The 10729-nt window shown below is 39.7% G+C and overlaps 1 protein-coding gene across 2 annotated transcripts; it reads left to right on the top strand.

Annotated features, from left to right (window-relative positions):
- Positions 1–10729, top strand: LOC137296627 (uncharacterized). 2 transcript variants are annotated; one of them, XM_067828439.1, is made up of 4 exons: positions 1–242; positions 2125–2197; positions 2730–2846; positions 3653–10729. In XM_067828439.1, exons 2-4 carry the CDS (start codon positions 2128–2130, stop codon positions 8425–8427), a joined length of 4962 nt encoding a protein of 1653 aa, XP_067684540.1. In that variant the 5' UTR covers positions 1–242; positions 2125–2127; the 3' UTR covers positions 8428–10729. The 2 variants fall into 2 exon arrangements, with proteins under 2 accessions (XP_067684540.1, XP_067684539.1); XM_067828438.1 differs by lacking the exon at positions 1–242 and having other exon boundaries at positions 2024–2197.

The raw sequence follows: 10729 nt of genomic DNA, 5'->3' as shown, positions 1-10729 counted from the left end.
AAATCCCGTGACGTCAGTTGATTTCCTGGAAGACGTTTTCCAGGTACGGGGACTTCACTAAGGAGACACCCATTTGTCTTAGGTATTGTAGAACACAAATATGGATTTATAGAAACAACACATCTTGCTGATTTCGAGAAGTGTCGGGAAAAACAACATCTAATCCGAGGAGACGGTGAGCGGAGCTGTCTACTACCCTTAGCCAACTGTTTCGAACCACACAACAACACACTGAGCGCCAGGTAACACCATAATTTTTAATCACGAGTTCACTTTTGTCTCTGACTATTGAATTATCACTAGGTTCGGTGAATTTGCTGGCTTTACATTCGGGGACACACCCGGTTTTGGCGTGGAAGGAATTTGCAAAATTCTTGTGGATCACTGATATCATGATTTTGCAGTTACTGCGGAGATGTGTCACCTCGTTTACACATACCGCTCTACATCTGGGTTAGCAACGTGCAGGTGAAGACATGCTACTGAACGAAATCAATGCGTCTATCATAGTGCTGCAGGGTGATAAGAAAGGGCGACAGCTGTACTTGTAACCTTGTCTGACGTAAATTAAATGTATAGTGCTACCTGAAAGCGCAGACTTTATTGCATCATGTTAGTTGAAAGAAGCAACATATTTCTGTCATGCTTGTTGAAAGATCGAAGAGACTTAAATGTATCATACTAGTTGACAGAGACGACTAAAATGTATTATTCTAGTTGAAAGGGGCGACTTAATTGCATCGTGCTAGTTGAAAGAGGCAACGTATTCGTGTCATCCTTGTTGGAAGAGGAGACTTAATTGCATCATACTAGTTGATAGAGGCGACGTTTGTATCATACTGTTTGAAAAAGGGGACTTAATTGTATTATGGTAGTTGAAAGAGGAGACTTAATTGTATCGTGCCAGTTGAAAGAGGCGACTTCATTGTATCATACTAATACCAGTTGACAGATGCACTTAAGTTTAAGAGGAAACTTAATTTTGACATGCTGGTTGGAAAGGCGACTTAGTGGTAATGCTAGTAGTAAGATTCCACTTACTTGTGGAATTCATTCTTCTCGGGGGCGACCTAGCCCTAACCTAGAGAAACCTTTCTTCTAAAGGGGATAGGTAAGGCAATTCTTTTGCATGGACGTTCCATATGTCTCCTCTCCAGGATGTGGACGGGCGAAAACATAAATAAATATTAGAAACATCTATGTCTATATATAGTCTTTAAATTGATATATTATATATATGATGAAGATCGAGTTACACTACACTACACTACACTACACTACACTACACTACACTACACTACACTACACTACACTACACTACACTACACTACACTACACTACACTACACTACACTACACGATATTTGTATAGCGCCTATATCCAGTTGGTTCAACTGCTCAAGAGCGCTTAATTGATTTTTCGTCGATCATTGGATGTCCATCACAAGGGTACATAGTATTTTCAATCTCAACTCCCTGGGGAGTATACAACCCTTGCAGCCTACCAGGCGCACCGAGTTAAATTGGCTTTCCCGTCCTTACAGCTGGGTGGACTGGGACAGATAGTCACAGTACTTTGTCCATGTTTACTGCACGTTGCCGTACCCGCAACTCGCTGGATTAGTAGCTTGGCGCCTCAGACAGCTGGCCCACCGCCACCCACTTTGCGTCTGATATGTATATAAAATATAAATGGAGAAAGATTAAGTTGAGCTGTTCTGTATAAGTGGAGGGTACACAGAGCTTGTGAAAGTAAGACGCATTTGTGAAAACAGTGATAAGGAAATGTTTATCATTTCAGGTCGGAATGGCGATGGGTTGGAGATTGGAAACACAGTAACAAATAGGGACATGCATCCTAGCCGAATTACTTATTGACTGGAGATACATTGGTTGACCGTGTACAAAACAAACTTAGCGCCATGATTGTCTCTGTAAAAGTATAGAAGGTACCACAGCTAAATGAACCTTTTTGTGTGAGATCATGGTCACCAGAGATCGTGGAAAAGTTCCTCTCAAAGCTGTTTTAGTAAAACATGGATATTTCAACAACAGCCCACATCAACACTCATGCCTTCAACAATCTATGCTCGTCATAATAGGCGATAAATGTTTTTTATTCCAGATAATGAGCATGATGTCTGAGAGTCATGGAAAGAAAAAACGTTCAAGGCAAAATGAAGCGGAAACAAAAATAGGTATATGGACGTTGATTGATTGACTTTTACCACCAAACATTATGAGGATATACTTTTGATTTTATGGCATATTTCAGAAAAAAAAACAAAGGGAAAAAGGTACAAAAAAACAAACATTCGCACGAACACGCTCTCATCGTGACCTTCAGGGGTCAAAGTCGCTAATTACGATTTCTTACGCATGAACACAATTCAGGTTAAACTTTGCGACCAAAATATATTATTTATCATATTACGTCTATCCGGAGGCATGGACCTGTCACGGTTATCGTTACTTAACGCAAATAGACTGAATGAATGTCAGTTTCATTAAACTCAAACCAAAGAAACGGCAACCAGAAATTCGATACTAGGTAATATCTCAGTTTCCTTCGGATAATTAGTTTCAAACTGGCGACATTAGTTTCAGACTACGGTTCAAAACTGAAATAGAATAGTGTGAAATGTTTTTTTTCAGAGGCAGGGCATTCCGATGCACATTTATTATTATTCATTGTTGAATAATAACCTGTACGTGTTTTGTGAATTACAGAGCAAAGAGGTCAAACTATCAACAACTACATCACGCTCAACAACCCAAATATTGTCCAAGTAGGAAGCGGAAATGTAGCTTTCAAAGAAGCCAAATCCTTACTGGACGATGACCACGGTAAGAAACATTCGAATCTCATATATAATCAGTACCCTCATTAAGGTAGAAATATGCTTTATGTATGTTCTTTGTAGGCCACAGTTGGCAATATTCAACTTATTGCCGTTGTCTCTATATATTTTTGTCTGGACTACATAATGCAGTATAAAATCCCGCACATTTCAAGAACGATTCCCAACAATCAGGCATCCTTTAGCCGGATCAGTATCAGACCGTTTGCCTCCCCATAAGGACGATGAATTGAAAAAAAAAAAGAAAAAAATCGCAAATGGTCTATTAAATATCACGCATTTGATGATCAGTTTCAAAGTATTAAGAGTCTCCACGATATGTGCATATTTTCTGAATGTGTGTTTAACTGTTACACGTATGATTAGTCCTACAGTACACGGTTTAGGTATGATCCCATCTGCTTGGGCGGAAGAGACATAAATCAAGAAATTGGTTTCAAGTCGTCATTAATGGCATAAAGGGGCTGAAAGAAATCGCACACCTTAAAAATGAACTATTTTCTCCCACCTTTGTACTCTGGGTTCCGTTGAACAAAGCTATCTTAGCGCTAAGGTGTTCTTAACTCCTATACCTTAACACAGACTTAAGGTAGCCTTAGCACTAAGGTTGTTTTGAACAACGACTCCCCACCCGCCACCGCCATACACACCCATTCCCAGTGTTAGGTAAATAATAATAATCAAAAAATAATGCCGTGTATAGTGTGTATTCATTGCCGTGTGTAGTATTGATAAAAATTAACTGTGTCTGATTTTGAGTAACTTTCTTACTCATTGTTATTTTCTTTGCAGGTGGAGTAAGCAGGAATGATGTTTTTGTTGGCATGATAAATAGCATAATCAATCCAACATGTTCTGAAAAAGCCACGGAGATGTCTATGAAAGTTGTTGAAGAACGTTTTATAAAACAGTATAAACGACATTGTGCCCACATCAAGTCATTCAAAGATGCTTATGGAGAGCCTCTTCGAACTTTCATTGAAGCTAATAGGGAATACTATGATATCTACTCAACAAAAGGCAAGTACACAATCAGACTGAAATGCAAAGACAGAGGGAAATCAAAGAAATCTGAAGCAGAGAAAACAGGGACACCATGTCCAACAAGTGTTCAGACAGATCCGAAAGAGACCTTGCCTATGACGGAAGAAACAAACGAGGGCTCAGAAGAGGAAGGCAATGTTCAGAAACTTGGCGAAGCTTCTGGATATGCACCAGAATATTTTCATCTTGTGGATGACCTGAACCCCGAGCCATGGCAGCAATCAACGCCAAAACACAGTAAAAGAAAACCAGTCCTGCTTGATCATTCTGTGGAAGCTACTCAGTCAGTTTCTGAAAAGGAGTCAAGTTCATCTGCCAAAGAGGAATTACACAATTCTCAGAGGTTAATGGTTCAAGAACTGTTGAGGAAGGATGAAAGCGACGTGCTTATGTTTTACCCAGATGAATCAGCATATATGAATGGACAAGCTTTATTCATGCAAGATATAGTATCTCTGTGGAATACTCCCTCGAGGCACAGATCATCTGTTGTGTTAGGAGTTTCCTTGAACCAGACTAAACCACATTCGGTGGTTGGAATTCGGGTTCGAAGCAGTGATGATTTCTATCAGGCTCATTTCAGTAAGGATCATTTTTCGATGATGCCGAATTTCAAGTACGAAGAAGTAGTATATGAAGACAAAGTAATTGGCATTATTGATGTGCAAAGCAGCTATGGACATGGAGTTCCTTCAGTTGTTACTAAAGATTTCACTGATAGTAGCCTCACCCTCAGGGCTGATCAACTGTGGGTTAGGTCTGGGAGGCAAAATCGACTGAGTCTGCCCCGGGACTTTCTGACAGGCCAAATATATCAGTGGTTTGGTGGAACTGGCTTGATGTCTGTGTCTGCGCCGGTAGAAACAACCACTCAGGTAGTACATAAGGAGTTTGAATATCCTGATGAAGCATATCCAACAACAACCAAGAAAGGAGTGACAACGGCAGATTTTTGTTCTGCTGTAGATCACTTCAAAAAGGGACATTTTGTTTTGATTACAGGCAGTATGCCCGAATCTTTGAGACATGTGGATAATCTGGCACTTGTGCCATGGCTGGCTGTGTATGACTTTGAGGAGTTCAGTAGAAACATGGGCTTGCTTTCTTGTTTAGAGGATGTCATAAAGAAGAAGAGATATCTACATGTGTCAACATGGAAAGATTCCCCACAAGGCATTACAGAAAGTGGCACTCAGTGGATTTGTTTACGTGGACTTCGTGAAATACCAGACACCGTAACTTCAAGGAACCCAAATAACTGGTTTCAGCTAGTGAAAGGAAATTTGAATAGCACCTGCCTAAACCTGGCAAGGTTTTCAGAAGATTACACAGTTCTTAGAATAATTGTACTCTGGCCAGGTGATGAAATACAAGCCCAATGTGTATATAAATTCCTGTGCAAGTTAAACGAACACTTCCATATTCAGCCCAAAGTGATTATCTGCTTGCTTCAAGAACCGAGTTCAAGTGTTGGGAAGTCTGTTTTACAGCTTCTTGAATCTGACTACAGTGCCAACTTATTTCAGGTCAAGATTGATTTTGAAAGCCTTTGTCTATCTGCAGGAAATATGCTGAAGGACATTTCGAAACAAAGAGAAGTGGATTACTCTCTTCCAAAGTTAGAAATTCACACGCATGCTGACGTAACAGACAGAGATGCGGCCTGGCTAAGGGAAGATTTAGAGGTTCTGTATTTGTCCAGTCCATACACTCAAGGGGAGACTGATATGGAAGAACTGAATGAAAAAGTAGAATCTTTCTTCAAGGGTGGCTCACTTCACTGGAGCGCTAGATATGCATTTGGAACAGCACATCTTGATGTTGAAAGGGAAATAATGAACTCTATCATTGAACATGTAGATCAAAAACTCATAAAAGAATTTCGAAGTGCAACTGTCACAATATTCCATGCTCCCGGTGCTGGTGGAACAACACTGGCACAAAGAATATTATGGGAGTTGAGAAAAACATGCCCATGCTGTCAATTTAAACAGCGGCCTGGCATATTGATTGATGAAGTTTTGGCCAAAATACAATATCTCTACGATGTCTCTGGCCTCCCAGTTGTCATACTGATTGACGGTGAAGATGAACCGCGTGTAAAACAAATTATGAAGAAACTGAAATCAGGATGCATCATTGTCATTTATGCAAAGCGTTATCCTTATGCAATAAAAGAGCCACTTCGGCGCCCAAAAGACAACAAGTTTTGGTTGAGAGGAGAAGTAACCGAAGAAGAAGCCAAAATCCTTTCAATCAAATTCTTGGAAAGATGTCAGGACGACAGCAGTAAACAAGTACTGTCCAGAATGTGCAAAGACGTTCAACAGAAAACAAAGCCTCATGTAATGTATGAATTCGGAATGGCAGTGTATCATCATGAGTTTAGAGGAATAGAAACATTTGTGAAAGGGTATCTTCGGTTAGACGAAAACCCCACGCGAGACCTCTTTCCATGGCAGAAGATCCTTGGTTATCTGTCGCTTGTATACTTCTATGGCCAGACTTCGGTGCCATGTCAAGTGTTCGCTCGTCTTTTGGGAAAACCGTCGAATTTTGACGTGTGTGTGGAAGACTTTCCACACCCAATCATGGAGTTCATTGTAGAAGACGCATCAGATGGACGTGAGAAGAACATAAGGATCAGCAATTACTATCTAGCAAAGGAAATTCTGGAACAAGTTTTGAATCGGTCCAATACCAACCGTAGCAAAAAACTTCAAACTCTAAGCCGAAAAGCTAAGTACAACCTGAAGGAGTTTTGCCTTGAGTTTATATCCATGTTCAGTTCAAAGAAAACTAGATCATGTTTGACAGCTCACAATATCATCAAGATTCTTACCAGAACATTCATTTACAGGGACAACAGAGACGTTGGAGAGAACGAAGTTCAAATAAAGAGAAGACCTCTGTTTTCACAGCTGATATGTGACATTGACATGAATCCACCATTTACTGGAAGATTGGAAGTCCTTAAACAGCTGTCATCTTCTTTTCCTGATGATCCGAATTTCCTTGCTCACCTTGGACGTTTCTATGCCAACTGCAGACCAGAAGAAGAGGACAAGGCAGAGAGGTGCTTTGAGAATGCCCTCAGTTTGTGCGAGAAATGGAATGATGGCCAATGTACCCCTGTAACAGAGGAATGGAGGAAGCTGACGTTGATGCACATATACCATATGTATGGGACCATTTATCAACGTCGTGTTGGAAAATTCACAGGTAGAAGCTATGGAAGTAAACCAGAAATTGAGACAACACCAGAGGAGTTTAGTCGTCGAATTCAAGAACTAGTGAGGGATGCTGGTATTGCTTGTACCTATTTCACGCATTGTAGGCAAAATGCACCTTCAGGTTATGAACAATGTTATGGATATTCAAGCGAAATCCTTGTACGCCTGCAAGTATGTGATTTCGTCAATAGAAACTACACCAATGGTGGAGTAACGGGCTTCTTAAGGACACATGGTCATCATGGCGAACCCGTAGCAGAGTTTATTATGAACAGCATCACTGAGATTGAAGATATGATTCTTGAATGTTACAGCCTCATTGATCCTGGAAGTCTTGATCAGACATTTCATTCAGCCGTTCTGTGGCATGATCAGGTGTTTGAAAGATACATGTTTGACATTCACAAACTCGACATTATACCAATGGCATCAAGGAGACTGCTAATAGCTGCGAATAAACTCAAATACTCCAGAAAAGGGCACCACAGCGTGTTTGAGATCAGTAACATTCCGGAAGCAGATATAATAGAGTTCGTCAGTCTTTATGAAGAAAACTTCAAAGACGCATCCGTGATGGGAGACTTCAGCAAGAGGCAACTAGAGTCAGACTTCAAAGAATGGCTTGTTGCCATACGTCACCCACACTTTCCCACAGTGTACTCAGAACATGATGTCCTCAGTACGGTCAGAAACTGGTATGAAACAATTCACAGCCCAACATCAACATACTACCTCTTTGTCTTGTTGAGTCTAGTTGGCTTTGGATCAAATGGTTCCAAAGGAAATAGTGAAAGCCTCCATGAAGCCCAGATTCTAAGGGATGATATGGACAAATTCATAAAATCTGTCTCAAGACCAAAATATCCACAGGAATGGCTTGGAAAGAACAACTCCGGAATTAAGCGTCTAATACCACAAAGCCGTTTATGTGCCCAGATCGAAGGCAGGAATGTCGAGAGCTCTTCGCACAGCCTTCTTGTCTGCAAAGGAACAATTGCTCATCCTAACAGCAATAGGTTGTCTGGATATATTGACTTAGATCTCGGTCAGAATTCGGTGCCAGTTAAGGTATTTTTCATTCCATTAAGAGCTGGTTTGGTTGGCACTAGATTTGCTGGACAACGGGTTCAGTTTTATCTTGCATTCTCATTTCACGGTAATGAAGCATATAATGTCCAGGAACTAACAAAACATCAATGCTCGGTCTGTAGAAAGAAGACAGAGATACAGATGGATGAAGAAACAGCTCAATGTTCTTGTGGTGCTGTAGTGGAAAAGCATGTCGATTGAATTGTGTAGGACAGAAATCCCCTCATGACGATTTCGCTCTATGCTAGTGCCTAACATGAAAGGGGCAGACTGTCTGAAAATACCCGTGTGATGTCACAGTATGTCCAGTACAGTGTATATTAAAAATGTTGTAACTAGTGAGTCAGTTGGGCTTTCTGTCGGTTTTAGCAATATTCCATCAATATCATGACGGGAGAACACCAGAAATGGGCATGACATATTGTACTCATGCTTTCGGCATGCAGAGCCAAGTTTTGACCACTGGGTTACCCCTTCGGTCTGCTGTTAACTAAATCAAGTGCCCATGCGAGAGTCGTCAGTTGTATGAAAATGTGAATGACAGCATTATCTCACAGTGTTTACCCATCAAATGCCAAGACAACAGATCTATATTATAATGATATATACTCCCCTGTGACAGTTATAGAAAAAAAATTTCAGTGTATCAATATTGACGATGTTGACGGAAACTGAATAATCAATGACATCATGAAAGGCTGCAACCTTTATATGCTGATTATAAAATTCTTCAAAATTGCCAACCACGTAAACATGATTAAAATCGGGGTTAAAGATCGTGGTTATCTCTGAGGGTTTGGTCAGACATTGTTGTGTGAATTATTGTGTTGAAATGCTTTGTGTTTTATTTCTTTGTTTCTTTTCTTTGTCAAATAGAAATGTTCAGATTTTGCTTTATGATGTCATTTTTTGCTTCCGTTATTTACATATATGTTTCAAACACTGCTTCTTTGTATATCACAGGTATTAAGTCTCTTATTATCCTAGGTCTCATGAGCATCCTATTCATTTCCACCAACTCTTCCAAAAGGAAGGAAAACTCCACTTCGCAAAACACCATTTCCATTGTCCCAAGTCCCTCATATGCACATTCATGTGAAGAGAAATCTCACTAACTGCATCATTTGGGTCAAATTGTCCATTATAACCGCTGGTTCTCAACTTTTAGTGTTGTATTTCCATATTACCTTCCATATCTTTAATTATTATTGCAAAATGTTTTCTGTTACTAGAACCAACAGTGTGCGTTTTATTTTACAGTGTTCTTCGTGTATCATGTATGAATTATGCGATTCATATAGTCGTTCCTATTGCAGCCAGTTAAAACAACACGTGGTTACACTGCTTTGCTTTCACTTGTGTATATGAGGTTATTGGGCAGGGATCATTGGAAGTACGGCATCAATATATATTCTGGACAAAAGCAGTCAGGGATAAATGTAAATGTTGGAATTATGAATGTATTTATTCCATAACACACTGATGAAATATTAATCATAAAAGTACCAATATCCCTAACTTATTTATGTCCACTATAGTTGTAATTTATTGATCCACCAATGACTAAAGAAGCACCCCACAAATCCACACAAGTCAGCTGAGGTTAACTTTGAGCGCGGAGGGACCTTCGATGGGTGGCAGTCTTTGTTGTGGGTATGGATGGATGTGTGTATACATGTATGGTCATTCATTCCACTTAATGTGTAATCTACATTGTGTTTCTCATGTTTTGCAGTATACCGGGTGTGTTATCTATATTTGCGTTTCTCATGTTGTACAGTGGATATTGGACTTAATGTGATATCTTCATTTGTGTTTTTCATGTTGTGCAATGTACATTCGACTTGATGTGTTATCTACATTTGACGTTCACATGTTGTACAGCATATCTGTGTTATCTACATTGAGTTTCTCATGTTGTACAATGTACATAAGACTTATTGTGTTATCTACATTTATGTTTATCATGTTGTCCACTGTACACAAGACTCGATGTGTTATCTACATTGAGTTTCTCATGTTGTACAATGTACATAAGACTTAATGTGTCACACTTTTCTCATTTCGTACCTTGTACATTAAATTGAACATGTGTGTTTCTCATTTGCTACCGTGCACATTGGTCTAGTTTATTTAAATGTTTTGTGTGTTCGATTGGTGTGTAAAACTGACCTCCACTTATATACTACATAGCAAAACATATTTCTTGTAATGAGTGAGTAACGTCTATCACAGTAGTAATGAACATGTTTGTCCAAGGCAAAAATGCGTTTTATGCATTACATCAAGTTAAGAACGGAACCCATTCTCTGAACTATGGTCTTGTCATTGGAGAGACACTGCTGCACACTCAAACGGAGACAGGCATGCACAGTGAAACTAGCTCTAGTAAATTGTTCTTTACATGGGGTACACTGTACTATCCAGGTCTCTCCAATCAATAGCCATAAACATTCCAGTCGAGATCTGATTATAACGAGCACATTAAGTAAGAAAGGGAAAA

The sequence above is a fragment of the Haliotis asinina genome, chromosome 9, assembly GCF_037392515.1.
Source record: "Haliotis asinina isolate JCU_RB_2024 chromosome 9, JCU_Hal_asi_v2, whole genome shotgun sequence".
Classification (NCBI taxonomy): Eukaryota; Metazoa; Mollusca; class Gastropoda; order Lepetellida; family Haliotidae; genus Haliotis; species Haliotis asinina.
The sequence above is the reverse complement of the archived record's forward strand: the minus strand, read 5'-3'. Positions and strand labels throughout refer to the sequence as shown.